The 27,546-nt window shown below is 50.3% G+C and overlaps 1 protein-coding gene across 1 annotated transcript in view; it reads right to left on the bottom strand.

Moving 5' to 3' along the window:
- Positions 1 to 15,042: 15,042 nt before the first annotated feature.
- The window catches only part of SWAP70 (switching B cell complex subunit SWAP70), an 81,310-nt gene continuing 68,806 nt past the window's right edge, over positions 15,043 to 27,546 (bottom strand). The window contains exons 8-12 of the mRNA XM_060104433.1: positions 25,050 to 25,157; positions 23,286 to 23,452; positions 17,617 to 17,815; positions 16,578 to 16,674; positions 15,043 to 16,207 (exon numbers count right to left, since the gene is read on the bottom strand). Of these exons, the coding sequence (XP_059960416.1) occupies positions 16,101 to 16,207; positions 16,578 to 16,674; positions 17,617 to 17,815; positions 23,286 to 23,452; positions 25,050 to 25,157 (678 nt within the window). The 3' untranslated portion in view covers positions 15,043 to 16,100. The remainder of the gene's footprint in view (positions 16,208 to 16,577; positions 16,675 to 17,616; positions 17,816 to 23,285; positions 23,453 to 25,049; positions 25,158 to 27,546) is intronic.

Here is a 27,546-nt window from a genome sequence, read left to right as displayed (position 1 = left end):
AACCAATAAAATGCACCTAAGCCATCAAAAAAAAAAAAAAAAAAAAAAAGCAGAATCCGTGCGCGAAGCAGCTGCAACATGGAAAACGGGCCAGAGGCACGTAAGAGAGGATGTGGGGAGACCACTTAGGAGGCCGTTGTGGTCCAGGGAAGAAGGACGGTGGTTTGGATTCGGACGGGGCAGTGACGATGCAAAGCGCTGCACACAGTCCAAAGCGACTGAGGCAATAAGATGGGGCGAGATGTGGTCATCTGGCCACGGAGGCCCACGGGGAGAGGTGTCAAAGGCCTCCAAGTTTCTGAGGGGCACAGCTGGCTGGTGCCTCTCACCGGGCGCTGGCCAGGGCTGACGCCGGACGGGACAGGACGGTAAGTTTGGCCCTGGGCCCGTGGAGGCTGCCGTGCCTTTGGGACAGCCTCGTGGCAAGGAAGGGGCTGGAGGCGCACATCTGGGGGACAGAAAAGTAGGGACGGTCATCCAAGCCGAGGGCGAGAGCTCAGAGGAAGAGGGAAGAGAGGCAGCCTGTGGCTGCAGGGCACTGGGCGGAGGGCGGACCTGGCAGGAGGTGCGCCAGGGGTGTGGAGAGAAGCAGGGGAGGGCGGTGCCACCCACGGAACGGAGAAGAGCCGTGGGAGAAGCCAGGAGTGCTCGGAGGGCTGGAGGGCTGGGGCGCTGCGGAGCCGGGGAGGGGCTGAGAAGTGGGCTCAGCGCTTGGCGTCCTGGAAGAAGCCAGCGACTTGACGGGGCGCGTCTGAGTGGAGGGCGGAGGGCAGAAGCCAGACCCTGGTGGGCGGGCAGGTACGTGAGAGGGGAGGAAACGGAGACAGGCGAACAAGCAGCTCTCTGGAGGACATTTACTGGGAATGGGAGGCAGCAGCTGGAGGGGATATGGGAGCAAAGGGGCTGTCTGTTCGCTTTTTAAGGCAAGGGAGACTTGAGCATGTTTCCATGCTGCTCAGGAGGATCCCGTTGAGACACGAGGTTGGCAAACCTGAGAAAGCAGGGTTGACAAACAGAAGGATGGTTTGGGCCAGCAGGGGGCTCGCCTGGGCCCCTCTGCTTGTCTGCAGCTGGGCCAGAGCGGGCACGACCCACAGCCTCCAGCCCGGGGCGTCCTCACTGCCCACCCAGCCACACTGCGCCCCAGAGGCGCCGGGAGCGGCCCCAAGAGCCATCCTGGCCGGTTCTGGCCTGACAAGAACACCTTCTCTGGGATGCTGAGGTTAGGGAACACTGGAATGGCTTCCAGCACTTCCGAGGGCAGTTCCCGAGGTACAGGGGGCATGCAGGGGTTCAGGGAAGGGGCATCTCTGCCCTGCGCACTGGGCTGGCCAGGGCACTGCCCCTGATTTCTCCATGTGTCCGCCCCCCAGCCTTTGCTGGCCAAATGCACGCACCTTATGGATCCCATTTAACCCTAGCTGTGGAGGGCAGGGATTGGAGGCAGCCAGACAGACAGTGCTGGGCAGTGGCAAGGGTGCTACATCTCCAGGGGAAGAGCCATAGGCCCCAGGCCTACCGTGGACAAAGGCCTGTTGCCAGTGACAGGACGCCTGGACACCTGCTGGATGCTAGCCCTATCCCTCCACCTGGCCTGGCAATGCCACCTTGGCTGTTGTTTTGTAGGACAATCCCAGGCACCCCAGAGGGCAGTGGTTCTCAGAGCATGGTCCCTGGATCAGGAGCACCAGCATCCCCTGGAAACTAGTTAGAAATGCAAACTCTCAGGCCCTACCACGGATCTACTGAATCAAAACCTCTGGGGGCTGGATCCAGCAGCCTGTGTTTCACAAGCCTGCCAGATGATTCTGAAGCACCACTGCCACAAAGGTTCAAGCCACCTCTCCCTCCATTCACTGTCCATCCATTAACCTAAAGTTCACATACCCATCCATCTAGAGTCATCATCTACCTGTCATTTCTCTATCCAATCTAATCATCTGACCAGCTACCAATCAGCCCTTTTAACATTCTGTCCAGCCGCCTCTGCCCATCTGTCTGGTCCAGTCTGACCTGATGGCTCATTGGCCTAAATAAAGATTCCTTTATTCATATGACATACACACCTAGTTATCAAGTCACTATTCTCACAGCCCACTTATACTAGAAAAGAGTATTTGCAGCTCTAGTACCTCCCCTTGCTGAGGAAAATGCACACAAACATTTCTTTCTGCATAAATCTTGAGGGTTATATCATATGTATTAAGTGAAATCAGTTCTACTTCCTTAACCCTGATTAGACCACAGCCTGGTTCTTGGGATTCCTCAACTAAGGCAACTGTGTTTCTGTGTGCACTATATATATATATATATATATATATATATATGCATGTTTGTGGGATATATGTGTGTGTGTATACACGCACAAATATACAACTTGAGTAGCCTGGCAAAAAACTCTGCCCAAAGAGGTTGTCTGTGTTCGAGGTGACAGACTTAACCAATCACATGGTGCCTTCCCCGGAGAGGATGAATGTTAGGTATTACTGAGAAGTCAGGTCCCTTCACGCTGCAGACTCCATCCTGAGCGACAATAAGCTTTCGTTCCATTAAGTTTCCCGTTAACTGAAGTTTTCCATCAAGCCTGCCACTCGCCTCTGCTTTGGAAGAGTGGGACCCAGAGCGACGGTACAGCTCAGGAGCTGCGGGGACCCCGGGAACCCACCACGTCCCCGTGTCATTATCCGAGACAAGGGCGGAGGGGGCCACACTGCAGTTCCTCCTCGTCCAGGCTGATCTGCACAACCACCTCCCCGGAAGCAGAGCCTGCAAACACCGGGCGGGACTGAGAACCAGGAACTGCTGTGTCCACCAAACCTTCACTCCAGCCTCGTCCTTCCTGAGCCATCAGCAGCTCTAGGTGACGTTCACTCCCCCCAGCTTCAGACATTTTCTTCGGCCCCTCGTCTGCTGCTCTCCCTCTGGCCCCACTGGCCGCTCCATCCAGGTCTCTGTGGAGGTTGGTCCACAAACCTCAAACACTGGCGTGGCCCAGAGGTCATGCCTCAAACCCTTTGCCTGTCTGCACTCTCCTTAGATGAGCTCATCGTCCCCTGGCTTTAAATGCCATCTACATGGCACAAGTCCCCCATCGGGACCCCAATTTCGAGCTCCTTCCTGAACCCCAGATTCTTATATCCACCGGCATCTTAATATCCCCCCTTGAGCATCAGTCTGCAATGCAATCTGAACTGTGATGTAACGCCTCTCCCTGCACCGCCTCCTGCCAAAAAAGACAACTTACTTCTTCAGAAACAGGAGCTCGATCTTCATAGTCGCCCTGGCCAAAACTTTTAGGGTGATCCTTGACAGAATTTTCCTCTCTCTCACACCCACAGCCCATCCATCAGCAAATCCTGGTAACTGTGCCTTCAAAGCACATCCTGAACTGGACCACCTGTCACCACCTCTGCCACTGCCGCCCCGGTCCACCTCCTGGATTTCTGCAGGAGCCTCCTAACTGTCTCCGTGCCTCCACCTCTAGCCTCTTCAGTCTGTTCTCAACACAGCAGCCAGATGGCCCTTTGAAAATATAAGAGCCTGTCGCTTCCGTGTTGAACATCCTCCAATGCCTTCCCCTCTTTCTTGGGGTAAAAGTTTAAGTCGTAACGATGGCTTGTAAAACCCTTGGTGATCAGTCCCTCTGCTAATCTGACCTCACCTCCTACCTCTGTTCCCCTTGTTCACTCTGCATCAGCCACATGGGCCTCACTGATGCTCCTCAAACATGCAGAGGGGCCCCGCCTCCGGGCCACCGCACTAGCCATTCCTTCTTCCTAGAACACTCTTCCCCCAGATATCATCAGGGCTCACCCCTCGCTTTGTTCAGATCTCCGCTCAAATACTCCCCGATCGGAGACATTCCCTGAGCATCCTCTGCCCCTCTCCACTCACCTCCCACCTCCTCGCCCTGCGCTGCCGGCTCCACAGCATGTAACCACCTCGCATGTAACTGCTTAGTGTCTGTCTCTCCCTTTAGAAAGCACACTCAGCAAGGGCAGTAGCTTATTGTTCACAGTCTATTTTTCGGCACATAGAAGCAAGGCTGAGGTGCAAACAGGCACATAACCAGTCACTTGATAAAAACTTGTGGAAGGAAGGAGCAAAGAGTAGCTGAGAGGACGACTGCTGGGCCATGAGGAGGAAAACCAAGCCAGCTGGGAGAGGCGTGAGTGAGGGCACCAAAGAGCAGAAGCGACCAGACCAAGAGCTGCTCAAGACACGGGGAGAAGCCACGGTCCCAACCTTCGTGAGGCCCGGGCGCCAGTGAGGTTTGCAAGGCACCCAGGTCACAATCATCCCCTGCCCCTTTCCTGATGACATGTGGGGGCGGGGGGGGCGGGTTGTTCCTTGCAACTGAAACAGCCTTGACTTCCAACCAGCCACCCATCCACCCCTACTCCTAGCCTCCCAATCATCCAGACATCTCATAATTCTACATCTAATAATTCATCTACAAATCAAACAGTCCATGGGCCCCTCCATCCCTATAAGCATCCCTCAGCCTAACGTCCACGAATCCACCCGTCAGCACATAACCAACAATCTCTTCATACATCAGCCTTTCAAAACACCCATGGTAGAGCAGGGCCAGGTTATGAAAGGGTCTTGGGCACCAGGCTAAGGCAATCCAACTTTACTGCTAAATAGGGGGGAGCTATGGAAGCGGAAAGCTATGGAGCTTTTGAGCGGAAAAGTTATATAATCAGGTCTGTATTTTAGAAAAATAATGCTGGCAACAGTGAACAAGATGGACTAGAGGGGGTAGTCTTAAGGCAGGAAGATCCGTTGGGGTAATGCTGCAATATTCTGGATGATGAAATAGGGCAGAGGCATAGCCGCTAGAGAAAGGAAGAGTCGAGCTGCAGACGGGGAACGGCCCTGCAAGCAGGTCTGCCCAGATGGGGGACCATCTAAGAGGCCTTGGTTGGGCACTCACCAGAGGGACCCAGGCACCGTGCTTGCCCCGCCCTCAAGTGGGGCTGTGCCTCCTGCACATTTGGCCCAAGACATCCAGGAGAGGTGGTTCCCAGGGTCCCAACCCAGAAGTGGTCCTTTCTGGGCCCATCTGCAGAACCCTCTGCCCTACAGCTCAAGCCGCTGACACTTGAGTACATCACCCACCAGCTCTAGTCTCACACTTCAGCCCTGGCTGTGGAAAGCTGGGGCCTCTTCTCTGTTAATTTTCTCCAACTCCTCAGAGGCTGGGCCTCAGGCCCAGTGAAGTCACGGTCTGGGAGGCAGCCCTGGCTCCCTGCCGGCCCACGGAGGCTATATTTGGAGCAAGACAACTCCCCGCAGACACAGCCTCGGGACCCACCCTGCAGCACTGCCCCAACCGAGTTTACAGGAGTTTCCAAGCAGCGTGGGTGTCACTCACCTCTTCACGTGTTTGTTCATTTACTCATTTGTTCACTCATTTATCCATTCCACAAATATTTATTGATCTCCTGGCACGATGCAGCAGGATGCACGGCGGCACGTACACGTACACACATACATATGGGTACCTGCGTCTAAATAGGGAAGGCAGAACATACTCTTGGTGCCCTCCCTCAGGGTTCAACAGCTCTGGTGACTCAGAATCAGGTGCATGCGGCATCATGCACCTGTGTGCACGTGTGCCCAGGCACGTGCTCTCGGAGGAGGTGGCCATTACTCAGCCGCATGGCGTCTGCGCGTACCTGTGTGGATGCGTCTGTGTGTGCGGGCGGAGCAGAGGCCCCTGCCCCCCAGGGGGTGAGGAAAGTGGTGGTGACTGACTCAGCTGCATACGGTGACTGAGCGCCCGCAGGCCAGCTATGACTTTGTGGCCTTGCTCACTTGCCAAGCCAAACAGCCAGTGCTGGGTGCAAATATTCTATACAGAGGAAGAGAAGGTCCTGAGCAGGAGAGACTGAGCAGCCTGGACGCAACCCCATTTGCCCCGGGGCACCCCACCTGCCCCTCCACCGCAGGAACAGGGCCCCCCATCTGGAGGCTCGGAGGCCATGCCCCCCACTGACTCTCCAGCACCCTCACCCACCAGTCCCAGGTTGGCGCACGCACGTCGCGTACCACTGGCCCAGAGGGGCGGGGCTGCCAGCCCAATCCACTTTCCCACCACACAAAAACCCTTCTGTTTCCACCATGATTGCATCTTTCTTCAACACGCGAGCCCAGTCGTGGCTTAGCAAGCGCCATCGGGAAGCTTTTCTGACCTCTGGGGCTCCAGATCCACTGCCTGGGCTGCTGCCCTGCCCCTGCCGGCACCCCCATCTCCTCATCTGTGTCCCTCGCCCTATCTATGCCCGCTGTCTCTCCTTATCTGTCCCAGGGTCTATCTTTGTCCCTTCTCCAGGCAGGCTGTCTGCAGCGGAGCCTTCACAAAAGCAGAGGTGCTGACAGGGAGGGAGTGTGGGGAGGACACTCCGTGTCCTTTCTTGAGCCTTATTGGGAAAAACGAAGTTGCTGCTCAGGGCGCAGGCTGGAATTTCGCCCTGGATGACCTTGCTTAGTTTGCTGGGGCCTCCCTGGGGACAGCCAGGGTCAGGCCAGGCAGGAAACAGGCCCCTGCCTGTTGGCTGCTCCGCCTCCCTCCTCACCCACTCTCACCCCTGCCGGCAGCCTCCAGCCAAGCGCGCCCGCACAGGGCCGAGGGCTGCCCCCTTTCCGAGGCGCCTACAGAAACAGGGCCCCGGGCTGTGTGCCCCGGGGGGCGAGGCATGATCAACATGCCTCCGGGCGCCAGCAGGGCCCTCCTTAGGCCCCCAAGAGGAAATCCCCAGGGGCTGAGCGGGAACGGGGGCTCCCACACTCGCCCCACGTGGCCCCCAGGCCGGCCTGAACCTGCCCGCACACGCACGTGCTGGGAATGGCTGGGAGCGGCCCTGGAGTCGGGACACCTGGGTTTTGCCCCAGATCCCTCGTGACCTGTGTCCCCTTGGGCAACTGCCTAACTCTGAGCCTCACCTTCCTCATCGGTAAAATAGGAAAGCAGCGCCAAGCTTCCGGGTTGTTGAGGATAAAATGAGCTGACGGCAGGGCTCGCTCCCGGTGGGGCCACCGCCCCGCCCCCGCCGGACGCCTGGCCCGAGCCCGCGGGAGCCGCGGAGCAGAGCGCCTGGTCCAGGCGGGACCCGGGTCCGCGGCACACGCCTGCCCCCTGGCGGCCCCGCGCCCCGCACGAGGGTTTTTCCCCACAAAGCGGGGACCTTTCCCTGCCTCCGGGTCGGGGCCACTCGAGAACCTGGTCCGCTGGAGGACCTGGTCCGGTGGCTCTGGGTGTGGGGTTGTCTTTGCGGGGCGGGTTAGAGCGCAGGATTTTGTTCTCTTTGCATCCCTGTCCATTTTCCACATTGTGTGGGTGTTACCTTGTGATAAGAAAAAATCTTACAAACATTACTGCTTTTTTAAAATCACATGGAGCCTGTCCAGCCAAGGGAATTCTGGAAGTTCTGGGTTTTCTAGCGTCTCCATTGGCATGAAGTCTCCCAGGGTTGGCTGGAAGAAAGGAAACTAGGACTTGCGTCATTGGAGTTGATGGTCCACCCTCCGCGTTTGCTGGGATTAACTTTCTTTAAGAAGAAAGGGAAACGTGTCCCCAACCTCAGGATAGAGTGGGGTAAAAGCCACCAATGAGAGGAGAGTTGTAGGGCGGGTCAATCAAGCGCTGATGGTGCCCAGGGGGACTGTATTGGGGACATATTTGAGACCAGGAATTTATTTCAGAAAGGGGCTATTAACAAGCCAACATTTACAAGGAGGCTGCCTGCCCTTCCCAAGCACTGGGCTTGCCTTTGGGAGAGTTCATCAGAGCTGAAGCACCGGTGCGAGCCGTACCCCACTGGTGCTGAGGGGGAATCAGCAAGAACGCTGGGTGAGGCCCCAGAAGGTACGGTGGAGAACAGCTCTGGCCACCACAGAGAAAAGCTGAAGTGGCCACAAGGAAGACACAAGATCTCTGAGGGGAAAGCAGAGCCTGGGGTCCTTTGGGGTCTCCTGGGAGGTGGCCATCCCAGGCCCTTGAGATCCACTTTGCAGCCTGCTGGGGCCCTCCAAGCAGCTGGTGTGACTGGGTAAGTGGGAGCCTGGCTGGGAGGAGCCTTCACTCTAGGCCCTCACTTATTCACTCACAAGTGACACCTGCCCGTGGAAGTGTAGCCCCCATGACTGACCTACCTCAGTCACCTGTGGGATTTCCTCAGAGCTTACCAGTCCGCCGGCAAAATCCCCATTGGGGGACCTGCCCCGGCCAAGATGGAAACCCCTCACCACAAGACTCTAACGAAATGCACTGAGACAACACATCAGCAGGGAGTACGTCTCTGCGAAGTGAAGAAACCTGAGCCGCTTACGCATTCCCTCACCGATGAGGGACAGGTGTGCCTCCATGTGTGACATCCTTAGAAGGACACATTCCCTCTGAGAACGGAGACTCTGAACCCAGCTCACCCAAGGTGACACCACAAGGCAGAACCATGAGTAGGACCCAGGTCTGCGTCACTCTGAAATCCAGGTTCTTTCCAACTCAGTACTTTTGAAAGCCAAGCAGTGACCAGTTAGAATCTCAGCCTGTGAGGGCAGCCACTGTAGAAAGAAGCCATTCACACTGTCCCTTTATCTTACAGCTAATTGTGCTGTGAGGAGAACAGGGCCTTGGGACTTGGGGATGAAATCTTCTACGTTTTTTGGATTCCCTGCATGTCCCTTGTGAACAAATATTTCAGGCACGAATGGCCTCCACATGGGAACAGAGCCCAGTCGGCAGCATGGGGCAGTGCGTGGGGGGGTGGGGCCTGGGCTCCGGAGGGGCTGCGGGACAGGTGGGCATGGAGGCGACCGCAGTCTCGGCACCCCTGAAACCAGCCTGTGGGCTTAACAGTGCATCTTCCCAGGGGAACCAGCCCCGGATGGTCCTGGCTGACCCATAGGAGGGGTAGAGACTTTGAGAGCAGAGGAGAGAAGACAGGGAAGATAGGACCCCAGGGAGGCTGCTCTCAGAGACCCACCGTGTGAGTGAGCGGCCAAGACGCTGCAGGAGAACCCAGAGCTCACCTCCTCTCACAAGCACACCAAAATTACAACTATCGGGCTTCCCTGGTGGCGCAATGGTTGAGAGTCCGCTTGCCGATGCAGGGGACATGGGTTCATGCCCCGGTCTGGGAAGATCCCACATGCCGCGGAGTGGCTGGGCCCGTAAGCCATGGCCACTGAGCCTGCACATCCGGAGCCTGTGCTCCGCAACGGGAGAGGCCACAACAGTGAGAGGCCCACATACCGCAAAAAAAAAAAAAAAAAAAAAAAATTACAACTATCTGCAGGACAACCATCGGTGAAAAAGACCGGAACCTACCAGAAAAGATCTTCCACAACTAAAGACATAAAAGAGTGTTGCCAGAGCTGCTCCAAGTCTTTGCTCAAAACCCATCAACACACACCTTTAGCAGGAGCGTCCCTGCTCACAGCCTACCAACGCCCCCCATACCCTTTAGCAGGAGTGAACATAAATCTTTAAAGGGTCCAGAGATGAGAAATGAAACTACTCACACAAAAAAGAAAAACCAGCAAAAGTGGATATTTAAGTTTATAATCTAAAAGCTCTCCTCATTTAACCCTACTCTTCCAGAATCTGGTAAAAAAAAAAAAAAAAAAAAAAACACGGTGTTAACTTATAACATTTGTTCAATTTGCTCTATCTTCTGGGCTTCAACAAGGAAACACTGACGGCAAATTTAAAATGTGACTAGCTCCTAATTTACCGCCTCTGTAGAGCTTCTATGTTTTCAACCAATGTTCTGATTCTAGGCTTTTATTCTGTTAAGAATATATTTTAATGATAGACTAAGTTGTGTTGTATCTATCAAGGATTTTATTTTGGTGACATTTCAAAAGATTAGTTTTTAATCAGCCTTCTGGTAAAACTTTACTGAATAAGAAAAGCAGATTTTTAATGCTTTAAAAAAAAAGAAGAAAAACCCAGATAGAACCAGCCGGGGCCAAGATGGCGATGAATCTGACCTCCAACAGACCCCAAGTCTCATTACACATTGATTTTACTACATTAGCATGTTAAATAACACACCTACCAGCAGCCAAGACCAGATATTAAGGACCAAAAAAGGATAAAAAGGGGATGGGACCCCACTCCCTCAGAAAAAGCCCTGCCCCTTCCCCGCAGACTGATGCATAGGCTTCCACATAGTAAGCCTCGCTCCTCCTCGCTTTGTCTTTACTCTTTAAAATTAACTCCCTCCCGCCAGGTGGGAGAAGTTGATCTTAGTTCCTGCTTCTCCATTCTCTGGCCACCGGGTAAGCCTATGCTATGTCAATTTCAGCTTTGGTTTCATTATCGGCTGCTTGAACCCAGAAGGAAAAAGAACTCTACCCCACCAAGGCAGAGAGACTCAGTTGGGCCAAAGGGCCCAAGTAGGGTCCATACGACTTAATTCGGTAACAGAAGGAACCAAAATGAGACAGGTAGGAGGGACAGGCTCGCGATATAATCAAACCCTATTACCCCCGGGTGGGCGACCCTCAGACTGGAGAATAATTATAGTGCAGAGTTCCTCCCACAGGAGCGAGAGTTCTGAGCCCCACGTCAGGCCCCCAACCCAGGCGGGGGTCCAGCACCAGGAAGACGACCCCCAGATCATTTGGCATTGAAGGCCAGTGCTCCAGGCAGTTAGCAGGAGCCCCTCAGGACCGGGGAAAAGAGAGACTCCACTCTTAGAGGGCGCACACAAAATCCCACGCACACCTGGGCAAAAGCAATAATTTGATAGGAGCCTAGGCCAGACCTACCTGCCGGTCTTGGAGAGTCTCCCGGAGAGGCAGGGGGCATGGCTGCAGCTCGCCCTGGGCACGAAGTCACTGGCAGCAGCTTTTCTTAGGAGCTACTTCTGCGGCGTGGACGCCGCTGCTGGCGGGCGCCATTTTGAAAGTCTTCCTCCAGCTCATTAGCCCAACAGCCTGCAGGTGCCGGCGCTGGGACGCCTCAGGCCAAGCAACTAACTGGGCGAGGACACAGCCCCAGCCTTCTAAAGACAGGCTGCCTAAAAGACTGAAGAGCCCACAGCTGCCTTTAGACGCAGCCCTAGACAAGGCCCTGCCCACCAGAGGGCCAAACCCCAGCTCTACCCACCAGGGGGAAGAAAACTACAATTCCCTAGCTGGGGCCTGGCTGGCCCTGTCCACTTGTCCACTCGTCTGTTCGTCCCGTTGCAGACGAATGCAACCTTCGGGACACCCTGAACCTCATACCCAGGTGTGTCAGGAACCACCCCCTGCCCAGCAAATGATTTAAAGCAAGCTCCAGGATGCCTGGGTCCTGCAGCCAGACTCCAGGAACCAGCTCTGCCTGCCTATAGTCCAGCACTAACCCCAGGCCCTGGCTTCACCTGCCAGTGGGTGGGCAACAGACCGAGAGTCTTCGGGACCCTGACTCTGCCCACCAGTGAGCCAGCCCTAGCCCTGGGGCCTCTAGGGATGAAGGAACAAGATGAAACCCCAGAAGAACTAAGTGGGGGTAGAGGCAGTTTACCCGAAAAAAAGAGTTCAGAGTAACGATCGTAAAGGTGGTCAAAGAACTCGGGAGGAGAATGGATACACAGAGCGGGAAATTAGAAGCTTTTAATAAAGAGTTAGAAAATATAAAGAACAACCAGAGATGAAGAATACAATCACTGAAATGAAAAATACACTAGAAGGAATCAACAGTAGACTCAATGATACAGGGGAACGGATCAGTGAGCTGGAAGACAAGAGTAATGGAAATCACTGCTACAGGACAAAAAAAGAATGACAAGAAATGAGGACAGTCTAGGAGATCTCTGGAACAACATCCAATGCACTAATATTCACATTATAGAGGTCCCAGAAGGAGAAGAGGAGAGAAAGGGCCTGAGAAAATATTTGAAGAGATCATAGCTGAAAACTTCCCTAACCTGGGAAAGGAAACAATCACCCAAGTCCAGGAGGCACAGAGAGTCCCATACAGGATGAACCCAAAGAGGAACACACCAAGACACATTGTAATTAAGAGACCCATTGTGGGCTGCTGGTCAAAGCAGAGAGTGTTGGTTAAGGGGAAGAGGCTGGGTGATACGGGACAGGAAATGAGAGATTCAGATGGGGAAGAAGGGCCGGCTGCGGGGCTCAGGGCTGAACAGAATGGGGGTTGCTAGACAGAGCTTCCCTCTCCCACTCATCACGTCCCCCTGGCCCTCAGCCGGGCCCTGAGGACTGCTGTTGAGGAGGTGGACATAAACAGTGAGGAAGGCCTTCATTCCTGTGGGTGCACAGCCCTGAGAGTCAGTGTGCTGCATCTACGTGGTAGAGGTGGAAAAGGAATCTGAGGCGAGCCCTGGATGGAATTTAGTCCACCACAGATTCACCCACTACTCAAGGCCAGAGACTCAGCAACCTCAGAAAGGTCAATGGAAGCTGAGCACACGACTAGGAGGGGTCAGGGCCACTCCTGAGGGGTGAAGCAGGGACACACAACCAGCTGCGTGATGGGAGACAGAAAAAACAGATTAAAAACGTGTGACATCAACTGTATTTAAAGGACCCAGCAGGGGGCAGATGCTGTCATGAACCACATCCTGGAAGAGGGGTAGATTTGGCCCATCCCCTTCCAGGTCCTTCTCTGCAAAGTTGAGGGCTTTGGACCAGCTGACCCCTAGGGACTAGCCAGTCCAGCATTCTAGAGGCACTAGTTACAAAGAGCAAACTACAAATCTTGAGTGTAAAGTTGATATATTTTACTTATGTAACCGCTACCCATTTCCAGCATCCCAGAAGGTTCACTTGTTTCCAGTCAATAACCACCCTTCCCACCCCCAGCTAACCACAATTCTGACTTCAAAATCCACAGATTAGCTCTGCCGGTTCTGGAAATTAATATAAATGGAATCAAACAGTATTTTCTCTGTGTTTGGCTTCTTTGCTCAACATAATGTCTGTGAGATTCATCCATGTTGCTGCATCTCTCAGTGATGCTATTTTTAAATAAAGTATGGTCTCCTTGGTCTGAATATGCCACCTTCATTGATCCGTTCTCTGCTGATGAGTGCTTTGGTTGTTGCTGGTTTGGGTCATCCTGAATGAAGCTGCTGTGAACCTCCTTGCAGGGCCTTCTTGTGGACACGTGCCTCGTTTCCCTTGGGGGAACCGCTGGCCCATAGGGTAGGTGTTGTCTTTAGCTTGAGTAGAGATCACCATATGGCTTCCTAAAGTTGAGGGGTGACTTTTACAGGTCTCAAAATGAATATAAAAATAAGGAAGGAAGTAGAGAGAGAGCAAGAGAAAAGAAACAGACAGACCTTAAAGTATTCCCAAGACTTGATTCTTTCAGTAAATGTTGAGCCCCTACTATGAACTGGTAACAGCTGGGCCACGCCTCTTCCCCACTTCCCGTGGCCTGGCGTCACCTGATCCCTGCTCCACTAGGGCAGCTGTGCCTTGCTGGCACAACCCTGAAGGCACGACGGAGGCTTTGCCAAGTGTAACAGGCACCAGAGCTCTGTGAGGTACATCACCAGCCAGGCCGTAAATCTGAACACTCATCTCTCACCAGCTGCTGAATGGTTCCGACAGCCCCTCCTCGTGCTTAGCCACTCACATGAAGAAATCAAGGTCATGGCAGCTTGACATTTCATGCCTCAGCAACCTGCATCCCAGGGAGACTTTAAAGCATATCCAAAGCCATTTCCTTTGCACCTATGCTGAAAAGGCATTTACAGAGTTCCTGAAGCACAACGGCCCGCACCGGGTGAGCCAAGGCTCCCGCCCTCTGCTCTCTGCCTGCTCACAGAGCACACGGCCACTCTCCCCCGACATGTGCCCCATTTACACCAAAGAGGTCACTCCTGGTGCTCCTCCTGGGGAAACCCTGACTCCAAGAGACGGTTGTGCTCCGAACCTAGATCTTGCCTTTCTGCAGAGAAGGTTTTCTCAACCTCAGCACTAGTCACATCTTAGGCCACGTAAGTCTTTGTTACAGGGACCGCCCCGTGAACTGCAGGATGTTTAGCAGCATCTCTGGCCTCTACCCTGTAGAGGCCAGTAACAAACCCAGTAGTGACAACTAAAATGTCTCCTGACACTGCCCCTCCAGATTTCTGCTTGGGGGGTTCAGGGAGTATCATCCCTGGTTGAGAACCACTGCAGTAGAGAAAGAAGTTAGGGACTTCCCTGGTGGTCCAGTGGTAAAGAATCTGCCTTCCAATGCAGGGGACACGGGTTTGACCCCTGGTCAAGGAACTATGATCCCACATACTGCGGGGCAACTAAGCCCGCGTGCCACAACTACTGAGCTCACGCACCTCAACTAGAGAGCCTGTGTGCTGCAAACTACAGGGCCCACGCACCCTGGAGCCTGCGCACCACAACTAGAGGAGAGAAAAAACCCGCACGCTACAACTAGAGAGAAGCCCGCGAGCTGCATCTAGCAACGAGCCCGAGCACCACAACGAAGATCCCGCATGCTGCAACTAAGACCCGACGCAGCCCAAAATAAAAGTTAAAAAAACACCAACCAGTGTGTTCTCTCCTCTAGAAGGAAATGATCAGTTTTCCAAGACAATCACGCTGGACTGAGTGGGCCTGCTTAATCCACAAGAGGCGTTTTAATCTTGGCAACTGTGTAAAACCAAAACAAAAAAACCACACTGTTTACTCTGGTAAAACTGAAAGAAAAACTGAGAGGCATAAAAAGAAAATTCGGGAAAGCAGAGGTAAGAGGATTTGGAGGGCACAGCAACAATGAGGGAGAAATCATCTTTGTAAGTTCCCGTTTGTGAGCTGACACATCCACCACGGTTTCCCACATGAGTGACTCAAATGCCAAACTTGAGGCCATAGCTAACTTCGTGATAGCACTGGTTTGGGGGCTCCCAACTGCAAACCCAGTGTTTTCAGGAAGTGTCCCTAAATCCAAGTTCATTTCATTATATGAAAACATGCACACACACACACAACCTTACCCTCCTGTCCTATCAAATCAGACAGTTGAAAATGTATGCTCTTCTGGTATTTTTTTATTTTCTTACTGATTCCATTTTACTAAAACAAAAACCATACAAAACACTTTTAATGTATCTTAGAAAATTAGCAAAAAAATTAAGTTCAGCATATTACATTGTACAATATTTAGGTAAGAATGTTTGAAAATTATAAATACTTTGTTCCCTCTCAACATAGCACATCACAAAAATACATTTTAAAACTTTTTTCATGAATGATTCCTAGAAATGATCATATCCCTATTTATCAAGGAAAAGGTCTGATTAGGACAAGCATTCACAGACACCTGAAATGTTCTGTACAGTAACTACAAAAGTAAAACCAAGGGGTCTGCCGGCACTTGGACAGTTGAAACCATTTTAAATATTAGGAGGAATTCAGTTAGTATCAGAACATCATTCCAAACGGGATTTACTTAGTTCATCTCTGTGCTGTCCTTGACTCGTAAGTATCTATCTCAGCCAAAGCATTGTCTGAAAGACTTCTGCCTCCTTGAGATAGTGCCGCTGGGGGCAGGATGCCAACCGGTCACACTGCATGAACCTGCACAACCAGAGACACGGACGGCAACCGCTTGGTCAGAGCGAGGACCACATGCGGGAGAAACGCCTTCTCCAGTAGAGCAGCCGTGGTCACAGGCAGTCCACGTCAACCGCGGGCCACGGCGAGCAGACAGGCCCATCTAGGTTAGGAACAAGCACTCGGAGGAGAAAGAACAACGGCCCGGCCCGCAGAGGTTCTGGTAGCTGGTGAGCTGAGCGCCGCTCGCTGCCAGCCACACGCCGCGGGTCGATGAGGGCGCCGCTGCGCTGTCCGAGTGCCGGCCCCACCGGCAATCTGAGGGAGCTAACGGGAACTTTCAGAAGCTGAAGTTTTCAGAGAAAGGGTAAATAAAGAGCTTGACGATGCTGACTTTTTTTTTCTTTTCAGGTAAGCCCTTCTTTACAGGCAGATAAGGAAGAAGGCTTCCTTAGTATACTGACCAGGAGGCATTGAAAGAAGAAGAGTTAGAAGCAGCAAAGCCAGGTCCTTTTGTCTTTAGCATAAAGCTTTCCAGTTATACTCAGAACCTACATAACTGACATGACTTCTGCTCACTCCGTGGCCTTCTTTCCTTTCCAGCTCTTCTCTCTCTCTTCAAGTTCTGCCTGGGTGAAAGCTGCAGGGCCCCAGTTAGTGATCAGATGAGGGTTTTTTGAACCTAAGAGACAAACATGCATTAAACATAGGAAGTCTTATATTCTTCAATTAACATTATCATTTTTCCACAGACAAAGGAGTAACTTTTCTACGTTATTTCTTCTCTGAGGAACATCCATAAAGGTTATACCAGCCAAAACAACTAGAAGATGTATACGAAGGGGATTAACCAGGGCCTCTTATCTATCAGAGGGCAAGTGATTATTCAAGAGAAATTTACTGTAAACCACTGGGTTTCTATATATTTGTTTGTTTTTTGAGGAAGTTTGTTTTTTGTTTTTTGGGGTTTTTTTTTTAGCACAATTCAAGTACACAAATAAAACAGAAAAATAAATTGACTAAATATCTGATTACTTCAAAGAGTGTGTTACCTGGTTCTATCAATCGAATTAACCCTTCATGCTGGGCCACTCTGTCCTTCCAGCTCTTGGTCTTGTTAGTTGCCATCTCCAGCTTCTTTTTAACTCCCTGGAACAAAAGCAGATTTTAGACTATGCAAACACACAGGTAGTTTAAGAGTCAAATAACAATGATTAGGCACTTACTATACACTAGTGGATTATCTCATTAAATCGTCACAGCCATAAGAAGCACGAAATATTATTATCCCATTTTACAGATGTGGAAACTAGGATTCAGAGCAGTTAAGTAACCTGCCCGAGGTCACACAGAGGACCTAATTATAGATGAATATATAAGATCCTTGTGTGCCAGTTACGGCTTACTGCCTCTCGGCTCCAAATCCACCCCTCGCTGTCTTGCCTGTGCTGTTAGGCTAACGTTCCCTCGCCAGCTGGCACCACTTAAGTTTCGTTAGTGGAGGGGCTGGCGGGACACTGGAGGAGGCTCCACTGTGCTCTGCGCAGCAGCTCCTGCGGCAAGTGGGACACCCATGGTGCTCACACCAGTGGGTTTTAGCGGCACCTCCGCTGTGGGCAGCTTCCACCAGCGCCCCAGAGGGTGGCTTCCCAGTCTCAGCACCTCGCTGAGCTTTTCTGCCACCCAGTGGGCGAAGGCCATGCCCTCTCCAAGAAGGACTGGATCACAGCACTGGGCTAAGGGAGCAAAGAGGATGTGTTCCTCCCCTGGGCTCTCTGCCTCAGCCCTAGAGGCAGTGGCTGCTTCCTGTGTCTGCCCTTCCTGCAGCTCAGAGTTTTCTTTGCTGCTCAGGAGCTAATCCCCTGTTAGAGTTAATGGTCGTTTATATTAAACCTTCCCTGTTCATATTGCCCGTGTAGTTTCAGTCTCTTGATTGGACTCCAACTGTTACGCCCCATCGCCTGTAAAAAAATTCCTACCTACAGCTAAACTCAATTCTTACACCGCTTCTTACAGTAAAGCAAATATCCTGTTGTTTTAAATGTTTAAGAATATTTAAATGCACGTGTTTGTAGGGCTGGGTTTAATGACCTCGTACTGCTCAAGTGCTTGCTTCCGCTCAAGCTCGAGCTGTTGCAGCTGCTCCACGGCTTCCTGGAGGGCCTGCTCTTTGACGGCGCGCTGGTTCTCCAGCTCCTGCTTCTCCGCCTCCGTGGTGCGAATGGCCTGCTGCTGCTCCAAGTGCCACTTCTCCAGCTCGGCCCTCTTGGACGACTCTTCCTCCAGCAACCTGCGATGCGAGCTCGGCGTCAGACCCGCCCGGTCACCGCCCCTGACCCAGCAGATGACGGAGCACGCCAGGGCCACAGAGAAGCCTGGGGGTCATCTAACCCACCGCTCATTTCACAAGAGGGAAACTAGATTCACAAAGTGGCTAAGGTGACTCATGAGTCCTGCTCCAAGCTGTTTCACCCTTTTATGGAAAAAAAAATGACAGTAAAAGTAACATGCGTTGAAGGTTTAACGGGCCAAGAAGGAAGTGTGTTTTCTCAATTAATCCTCCCAATAAACTTAAGTACTATTATTATTCAGTTCAGGGATGAAAAAAGTGAGGCACAAAGGTTAAGTGACCTGCACTAGGTCATTCACCTGGCAGGCAGGTGGTAGGGCCATGTTTTGAAATTTGCCGGGTTGCTATAACATTAAAACATTTTTTATCTAGCGAAAACCTATCACCAAGGAAAAAGCTGACTAATGAAAGCAAGAGAAGAAGGAGCTGACAAAAGGTCGAGTAAGCAAACACCATTTACTAACGAAGCGCTGCCTGTCAGGCTCTTCACCTTCACTGCTGCTAACCCTCCACAGTTCTGCGAGGTGTTATTATCCCTGCAGATGAAGTCAAAGGGCTTAAAAGTATGATGCACAGGTAAGTAATGGATTTCAACCCAGGCCTGTGTGACTTCAAAATGTTATCTTTTAATAACAGGCTACCTATCTGAGGATATCCAGCTATGCCGGTATTTAATAAATAAATTAACATGCAGCCCTACCTGTACCCAAAGTGTAGACAATGTGGTCAGATGCCAGCCCAGGACAGGACGCACCCCTACCGGCTTGACCATCAGAATTATGGTAACAAGCCACACGGCAGGCCAGTCACGACTACCTAAGAGCATATGTGCTTCTAAAACTGACAACAGCAGAAGTAACGTAACAGACTCTACAGCCCCTATCTGACTACCCCAATCCCCATCCCCAGTCCCACACCACTGTAAGAATTCCCTCTACAACATCCTACAGGGTGGTTCTCCAGTTCTCTGTGATGGACCATGCTTCACAAACCGGGTCAGTTTATTTCTGGCAGCCTTGATTCTTAGGAAGTTCTTCCTCAAGTAAGATGAGCTCTCCCATCCCCTACCCAGGGTTCCACCAAGGGCCAATCTGTACCCTCTGAGGCGTCCCTCGGAGTGTGACATCCGCAGCGAACACAACACTGCCAACGTGGGCTGACCAGTGCAGAGCGGGCTCACTCACTCAGTGTGTATATATTCCACACCGTCCATGTGCTTTTCTAGGCACAGGGGATACAACAGTGAATGAGACCGGAAGGATTCTTCATCCTAGTGGTGAACGTCTGGAGGGGAAGGGACATTTGCAGGAGGTTAGGCTGCCCAGCCTGAATCCCCTTCACATGTCTAGGGATGTCTTGATGGAAGCCACTGACACAAAGGAGCAGAGACAGTGAAGAATTTATCTTTTGGTGGCAGCAACATCTAGTGTCAAGTGATGGCAGAAGCAATGGGGACAACTGACTGACCGACCCACGGTGCCGGTGTCGACATCAGTGGCACTCTTGCTGGGCTCTTGCTGTGGCCTGGTCAGGGCTGCTCAGTCTCCCTTGGTTCCTGCCTGTGTTCAAGGCCTGGCCACCTGCCTTTCTGTGGAATTGGTGAGTTTCTCAAGAACCTTCCAATAAATGCTTTTATTGCTTTAGCTAACCCAAGTTGGTTTCTGTGGTTTACAAACAAGACTCCTGACTAAAGACTTGAAACTCTCTGTGACTCAGTTTCTTCATTTATAAAAAAGGAATAGGAACTATACCTACCATCAAAGGTTTGCTGATCCATTAAACGTGATAATGCAGGTAAGGTACTTAGAACAGTGCCTTCCATGTCATAAATGCTGAATAAATATCAGCTCATATTATTATGGTGGGACCACTACCTCATTTGCTCCGAATACTTCATGAAGGCTGCCTGAGAGTATATGAGGTTCTTGGCAATCAATCATATAAGGGAAGTAAAACCCTGAATCTTTTCAAATGAGCTGCTATTAAGCAAAGTATCCTGGATCCTATACTTGTTCTGTTGATATTTTAAATTATCTTCTTGCTCTAAAACCATCATTCCAGCCTGTCAACACCTTTTTTGAATGCTTATTTGACATTCTATGCATTGCATATCTTCCCCATCTGCAGATGAGCTAAAGGAACAGAAACCAACATACTCCGAGTGACTACCAAATCCAGACGTTACACTAAACTCTTTGCAAGCATCCCCTCCTTTACCCTTCAGAACAACCCTACGAGCTTATTGTATAGATAAGGAAATGAAGACTCCAAGAAATGAACTAACTTTTCTAAAATTACACAGCTAGAAAGTACCAGGGCTGGGAATCAAACCCAGACCTCACTCCAGGGCTCAGCGCCAACCTGCCTTCAAATACATGAAGAGTATTATCTCATGGAAGAGACTGTTGTTCCACATGGCCCCATGAGTAGAACCTGGCTCCATTCGTTCAAAAAAGACTCCTTGGGCACTTACTGTGTGCCATACACTGTACTAGTTGCTGGGAATACAGACCTAAGGTACGCTCCTAGGCCTCACAGACACAAAAATTTAGTGGGTGGAAGTTATAATCGGACAGACTATGGCTCCGTCTCAAGAACTTTCCAATAATTGAGTTGTCCAAATGTTAAATGAACAGTTTCCTTCTGAGTTCCCATTCAGGAGAGGATAGATAACCTTCAGGATTACACATTAAAAAAAAAAAACACCTTCAATTTTAGTGGGGAAAAAAACCCCCAACAAGATCCAGATGGCTTAAGTCAAAGTTCTTGTATTTAAACAATTCACTATAAAAAATATCTCTGGGAAAATTTAAGACACTGACAGAGAAGGCACCATACACTGGAAGAATAATGAGATGCCAAACGTTCCAGGAATGACTTGCTGTTGCTTAAAGAAAGGACAGAGGCTAACTAAAAAGCCCTCTAGGGCTTCCCTGGTGGCGCAGTGGTTAAGAATCTGCCTGCCGATGCAGGGACACGGGTTCCAGCCCTGGTCCAGAAGATCCCACATGCCGCGGAGCAACTAAGTCCGTGCTCCACAACTACTGAGGCTGCACTCTAGAGTTCACGAGTCACAACTACTGAGCCCACGTGCCACAATTACTAAAGCCCATGCGCCTAGAGCCCGTGCTCCGCAACCAGAGAAGCCACCGCAATGAGAAGCCCATGTACCGCAACAAAGAGTAGCCCCCGCTCACCGCAACTAGAGAAAGCTCACGCACAGCCAAAAATAAAAAATAAATAAAAAGCCCCGTATATACACCCTCAGCCTAAGATTATGTTACAGTTCATTAGTGCCAGACTTAAATGTTTCTATCTCAACTCCACGATGACTTCCCTTGATTTCCTACCCAGAAAGGCCTACCCTGAGTGGGAGCAAGGAGAAAGCCCCTTTTACCAATCTGACAAAATGTCCCTCTGAATCAGGCCCAGCCTCCTGTGACTTCGGCAAAGAGATGGACTCGCCTCACTTAAAAATGCCCACTAGAGGGCGCGAATCTGTCCACTTCAAGTTCCAAAAACTAAGGTAAAAGAAAAACAATTTAGAGTAGTAAAATTCATAAAATGGCCTTATATACCCCAAGATAAACTAGTTCGTTTTTGTGCAGTAATATCAGCTTATTGGAGCAGAGCTGTATGTAGTAGTTATATTTGCATTTAAAAGGTTGAAACCGGGCTTCCCTGGTGGCGCAGTGGTTGAGAGTCCGCCTGCTGAGGCAGGGGACACGGGTTCGTGCCCTGGCCCAGGAGGATCCCACGTGCCGCGAAGCGGCTGGGCCTGTGAGCCATGGCCGCTGGGCCTGCGCGTCCGGAGCCTGTGCTCTGCAATGGAAGAGGCCACAACAGTGAGAGGCCCACATACAGAAAAAAAAAAAAAAAAGGTTGAAACCATTTTGCCATTTACTTAAATCAGAGTGTACAAAATAATTAGCCAGAGCTTTTTTTTTTTTTTTGGCCGCATTGCACAGCATGCAGGGATCTTAGTTCACTGACCAGGGATAGAACCCGTGTCCCCTGCAGTGGAAGCACGGAGTCCTAACCACTAGATCGCCAGGGAATTCCCTAGCCAGAGCTTTTTTAATAACAATACTCATGCCTGGACTCCTATCCACAGTTATTTTGATTTAGTAAATTTGTGACAGGCCCTACATGAGTACTTTTTTTTTTTTTTTTTTTTGCTGTACGCGGGCCTCTCACTGCTGTGGCCTCTCCCGTTGCGGAGCACAGGCTCCGGACACACAGGCTCCGCGGCCATGGCTCGCGGGCCCAGCCGCTCCGCGGCATGTGGGATCTTCCGGGATCGGGGCACGAACCCGTGTCCCCTGCATCGGCAGGCGGACTCTCAACCACTGCGCCACCAGGGAAGCCCATGAGTACTTTTTAAAAGCTTTATAGGTGATGATGATATTTACCACTGGTTAAAAACTACTGGCATCAATTATCCAAAATGATCTTACTCAAAACGTCACTCATTCTATAAACATGAAATACTAATACTTTAATAAATTTCTAGAGTTATCTGGTTCCCTTTATGATCTAATCTCTGCCGTGTCATAATTAACCTCCCTCAAAGCTTCAGAGAAGTAAATATATATAACATATCTCACCTGTGAATTCTCTGCACAAGGCGGTCTATAAACTCTTGACACATCACAAATGATGAGGAGGTTCAAAAATGTCTAATGTCCCTTAGAATGTCTCTCTTTGCAAGTCACATGGGACCAAACCTTCCCATGCAGTAGATGGTGTGCTAACATCACTGCCCAATGACAACAGGGTGGTGGTTCCCATCCCCTGGTTAACACCATGGTGAACACACACTTGTGGGACCCATAAATGCCAGGCAATGTGCTAGGCATTTAATTTTCTATTTGGAAGATAATTTTTTCCTTAATGGAATCAAACTTTTCAAAACCTAATTCATTTATTTTTGAAGTCATTTTTGGCAACACACATAACAAAGAAACCTCCTTTTTTCTTTCCTCCTGAAGATTAAAAGAACATCTGTTGCTGCTCCACATGTGGCATGGCAGCCGTGGGAAATGTACCCCAGCTCATCCCACAAGTGCTCCTAAAACAGGGGGCGTAGCTTAAAGCACAAGATATGCCTGCACTGACCAGCTGGGGAAACAGTTTTTAGCGCTGCATCCCCTGACATGACATCTTAAAGAAAGCAAATGGGGAAGCAAGTTAGAAACTGGGAGAGGGTAGCTGAGGCCTGTCTTTAGCCCTAGAAGCAACGGTCTCCCAGCGGCCCAGACTGGGAATAAATAGCCCAGCCAGCCAAGCCTCCAGGGTCTCTCCAATCTGTCAGAGACCCCTCCCTCTCCAGCAGAGTTAGTCATTCCTAGAAAGTGTATGAGGAGTCCAGGCAAAGCACATATAGCACAGAGGATGAGACGATCGGCACCTGGCCTGAAGCTTCCGCACAGTCTCTTCATCTTGCCGGGCCTGCCTCTCATCCTCGAGAGCCTCCTGCAGCTTTAGGTACATGTCTTCCAGCTCCTGGACCCGCTGCAAATACTGTTCCAGTTCAGAGGATTTCTGGGCAACCTGTTCTTCCATCTGCTGCCTGATCTGATGGTATAAAAGAGTCATGTTTAAACTCAGGTTGACTTCGCCCTCAGGGAAAGCCTCCCGCTCCACCACCACCCTGAGTGAAGCCGCAGCACAGCCCACAGCCGCAGCCCATCAGGGTGGACAGGGCCCGTCCTTCACTCCCCAAAGACTGAGGAAGCAAGAGCACCACAACCAGTGCCAAGACCCAAGACCACAACCAAAGAGCCTGGGTACACAAACTACACCCTAAACGCTGTTCTCCTGCCCTGGTGTATTTCTCATCCCTTTCACTCCACATTTCAGACTCAAGAAAAAAATATTTCCCTGTATAATTTCTCTTTAAACTCCTTTCTGTCTTAAAATCACCATCTTTCTACCAAGAGTCTCCTCTAAAGGGAATGAACCTTTTCCCAGTCAGAACGGCCGAAGGGTTAACATAAGGGGGAAAGGAAAAGACTGGCCTGCAGTGAGCCCTTCTGCACTTACCTGGCTGCCCAGCACCCTGTCCTTTCTCCCTCCCTAGGGCACCTCTGGCCCCCGGGGAACCTCAAGCACTTAATTAGTGTTCTAACACATTTATGGTTTCTCCATTCTAGCAAAAAGAGCTTTGAATCTCTGCCTTATAAGTTAAAAGACAAGGACATCCTAAATGCAATAACATACGCATTAGCATACGTCTCTGCAGTTTATAAGATACTTTTACTTGCATTAGCTTAGTTCACCCTCATAAGGGTCATGAAGGATCATATGACTATCCCCCTAATTTGAAGAAGAGAAACGAGTTATTCATTCATCAGCAGGAGCAGAGGACACGAACCCAGATCTTATGGCCGCGAGGGCAGCACCCCCATGTCATACGGGCCTTCTCCTCGCGACACAAACACGTCCACTTCAAGTCTGAGCAACAAAAAGGTGCTAAAGGGAATGTCACAGCACCTGTTTAATAGGCCCTGGGCCCAGCCCTCTCCCACACACTGCAACTCATGTGGGGAGACCTGTGTTCCAATTAACCAGCTCGCTGCCTGAAGCGACCTGGACCTTGGGTCTCTTGGGGATGAGAACCTCTAATCAGATGATGAGTCAGAGCTGCCAAGAGGGGCAGACCAGCATTCATGTGTTCTCCTGACTTCAGAACCCTCACTTTGCTCATGACAGAGGTGCAACGTCATGGAACTTATGCTTACTTTTTCCGTAGCTATTTATTTTCCAAGGCAAGACTCTGAAGGCTGAAAGGGATGCTATTAATAATTGTACCAGGATGGCAGGGACTGTCCCAGGCAAACCAGGAACTTTAGTCCTCCTACCCACAGTACTTATCATCCCATTCCATAAATTTCTACTTGGGGGTCTTGAGTGCAAGGTTTACCTTTATATCCTTGGCATGGTGCCTGGCATATAGAAGGTGCTCAATAAACCGATAATGAAAGAATAACAAACATGTAACTTCCCCAGGAGCCCACTTCAAGTCAGCAGCAGAGCCAAGCTGGCAAGATGATCTCACTCTAGCCTCCCAGCTCTTCACCCTCCACCAACCCAGGCTGGCCTTTGCCCCTCTGCCGACCGGGGCTGGCTCTGTGAGTTAAGGCCGCAGCACCTCTGGGCATGCGGTACTCACAAGCTTCTCCCGCTCCAGCTCCGTGCTGAACCTGGCCTGTAGTTCCACTTGAGTCTGAAGGCGCTTCTTTTCTTCTTCTGCTGCCCGAGATGCTGCTTCTTCTAGTTTCTACCCAAAAACCCATCCACAGAAAAGCAGGGAATATTACAATGGAAGTGCATTTGGAGAGAAATGGTCACACTTAAACATTATGGAGGAAGTCAAACATTCTCAGTGTTCAATAAAGACAGAATAAAACTTATAGATCCACTGGAATTCCACTCCAACAATTTTCTCAGTCAACATACAAAACAAATTAGGTAAATGAATGATTCCTAATGACTCTAAACAACATTTTACCAAGAAAATTTTAGTACAGTCATTAAGTTAAATTCACCTGCAAATGCATTCATGAGGTTCGAATCTATTTCTTGAGCTTGTCCTATACAGTTTTGTCATCTTAACATTATTCCTTAAAACTTTATCAGAGCTCAACTTCCCAAAGGGTGCATGAGGAACTCCACAGACCCTTTCCCAGGCAAAACAACATTTAGAAGAAAAGCAAAAGCAACCATTTAAAGTCTCTGGGAATTATCCTAAAAGCATACAGCAAACGGAGAACACTTATCCAAGAAAATCAACTGAATCTCAGCAAGAACAGTGAAAGTCTATGGCATGTGAGCCACGGTGCAGCCCCCTCTCTGCCTACTGCTCCCCCAACCATGGCAGTGGAAGGAGGCTCTACCCCATGGCCATGGTACCAAGAACATAAGGCTCCCTCTCTCCTCAGTTTCCAATCTAGGGCTAAGGTAACTCACAGGAGGGTGCAGACAAAAAAATGTTGCTTGCCATTCCAATAAACAAAGAATATTGCCCACCATCAAGCCATCAGCCACTGCAGCTGTCCCAACAGTGTACCCTGAGAGGAATTCAGGATGGAGGAAAACAGGATACTGGCCTTAGATAGTTAAGATGCATATCTAAGAAATAATTTTAATGAGCTCAGATTTGCATCTTCCCATATATTGAGAAGCACTAAAATCATTAACTTGAAATATCTGTTTTTTGTGATTAGCAGTAGCTACATGTTTTGTTTTGTTTTTTTTCAACAAAAACTCCTTTGTATCCTGGCTCCCTGCTTACCTCTTTGGAACAGTTCCTCAGAGCTGAGAAGCTTTCTCCCGGGCTGGCTAGAGTCCTCAGTAAAGTCCCAGATTTTAGGCTGTGTTTTTTTTCAGTCGACAAGACTAACAAACTAAACCACAGGCCAGCTAGAAGTCTGACAGGGGAAGCCAGGGGAAGACAGCAAAGAGGCCCCGTGTAGTAGGAACAAGTCTCAAAGACAGGCCTCAAAAACTACATGTGGGCCAGAATTTAAATATCAGACTGTGGGGCAAGGTAGGTCCCAGGGCATTGTTGAAAACAACAGAGCAATCACTGTGAGATGAACAACTGGAGGTGATACCAACAGAGGCAGCCGGCTTAACAGAGAGCTAACAGACTAACAGAGATCAGAAATGGAGACAAAGAGCTCTGCTGCCACATACAAAAATAAGCTCAAAATAGATTAAAGACCTAAATGTAAGACCAGATACTATAAAACTCCTAGAGGAAAACACAGGCAGAATACTCTTTGACATAAATCACAGCAAAATTTTTTAATCTATCTCCTAAAGTAAAAGAAATAAAAGCAAAAATAAACAAATGGGACCTAATTAAACTTTAAAGCTTTTGCACAACAAAGGAAGCCATTGACAAAGCGAAAAGACAACTTACCAAATGGGAGAAAATATTTGCAAATGATATGACCAATAAGGGATTAATATCTAACATATATAAACAGCTCATACAACTCAACATCAAAAAAACAAACAACGCAAAACCTTGTACACTGTTGGTGGGAATGTAAACTGGTACAGCCACTGTGGAAAACTGTATGGAGGTTCCTCAAAAAACTAAAAAGCAGAACTACCATAAGACCCAGCAATTCTACTCCTGGGTTTTTTGGGTTTTAATATATATATATATATTTGTTTGTTTGTTTATTTATTCGGCTGGGTCAGGTCTTAGTTGCAGCACACGGGATCCTTGTTGAGGCATGCAGGGTCTTTACGTTGCAGCACGCGGGCTTCTCTCTAGTTGTGGTTTGCGGGCTGCAGAGCACGCAGGCTCAGTAGCTGCAGTGCACGGGCTCTCTAGTTGCGGTGAACGGGCTTAGTTGCCCTGCAGCATGTGGGAGGTTAGTTCCCTGACCAAGGATCGAACCCATGCACTGGAAGGTGGATTCTTTTTTTTTTTTTTTTTTTTTTTTTTCTTTTTGCAGTATGCGGGCCTCTCACTGCCGTGGCCCCTCCCGTTGCGGAGCACAGGCTCCGGACGTGCAGGCCCAGCGGCCATGGCTCACGGGCCCAGCCGCTCCGCGGCATATGGGATCCTCCCAGACCGGGGCACGAACCCGCATCCCCTGCATCGGCAGGCGGACTCCCAACCACTGCGCCACCAGGGAGGCCCGAGGAAG

The sequence above is a fragment of the Mesoplodon densirostris genome, chromosome 7, assembly GCF_025265405.1.
Source record: "Mesoplodon densirostris isolate mMesDen1 chromosome 7, mMesDen1 primary haplotype, whole genome shotgun sequence".
Taxonomy (NCBI): domain Eukaryota; kingdom Metazoa; phylum Chordata; class Mammalia; order Artiodactyla; family Ziphiidae; genus Mesoplodon; species Mesoplodon densirostris.
This window is presented reverse-complemented; position numbering and strand designations above follow the sequence as displayed.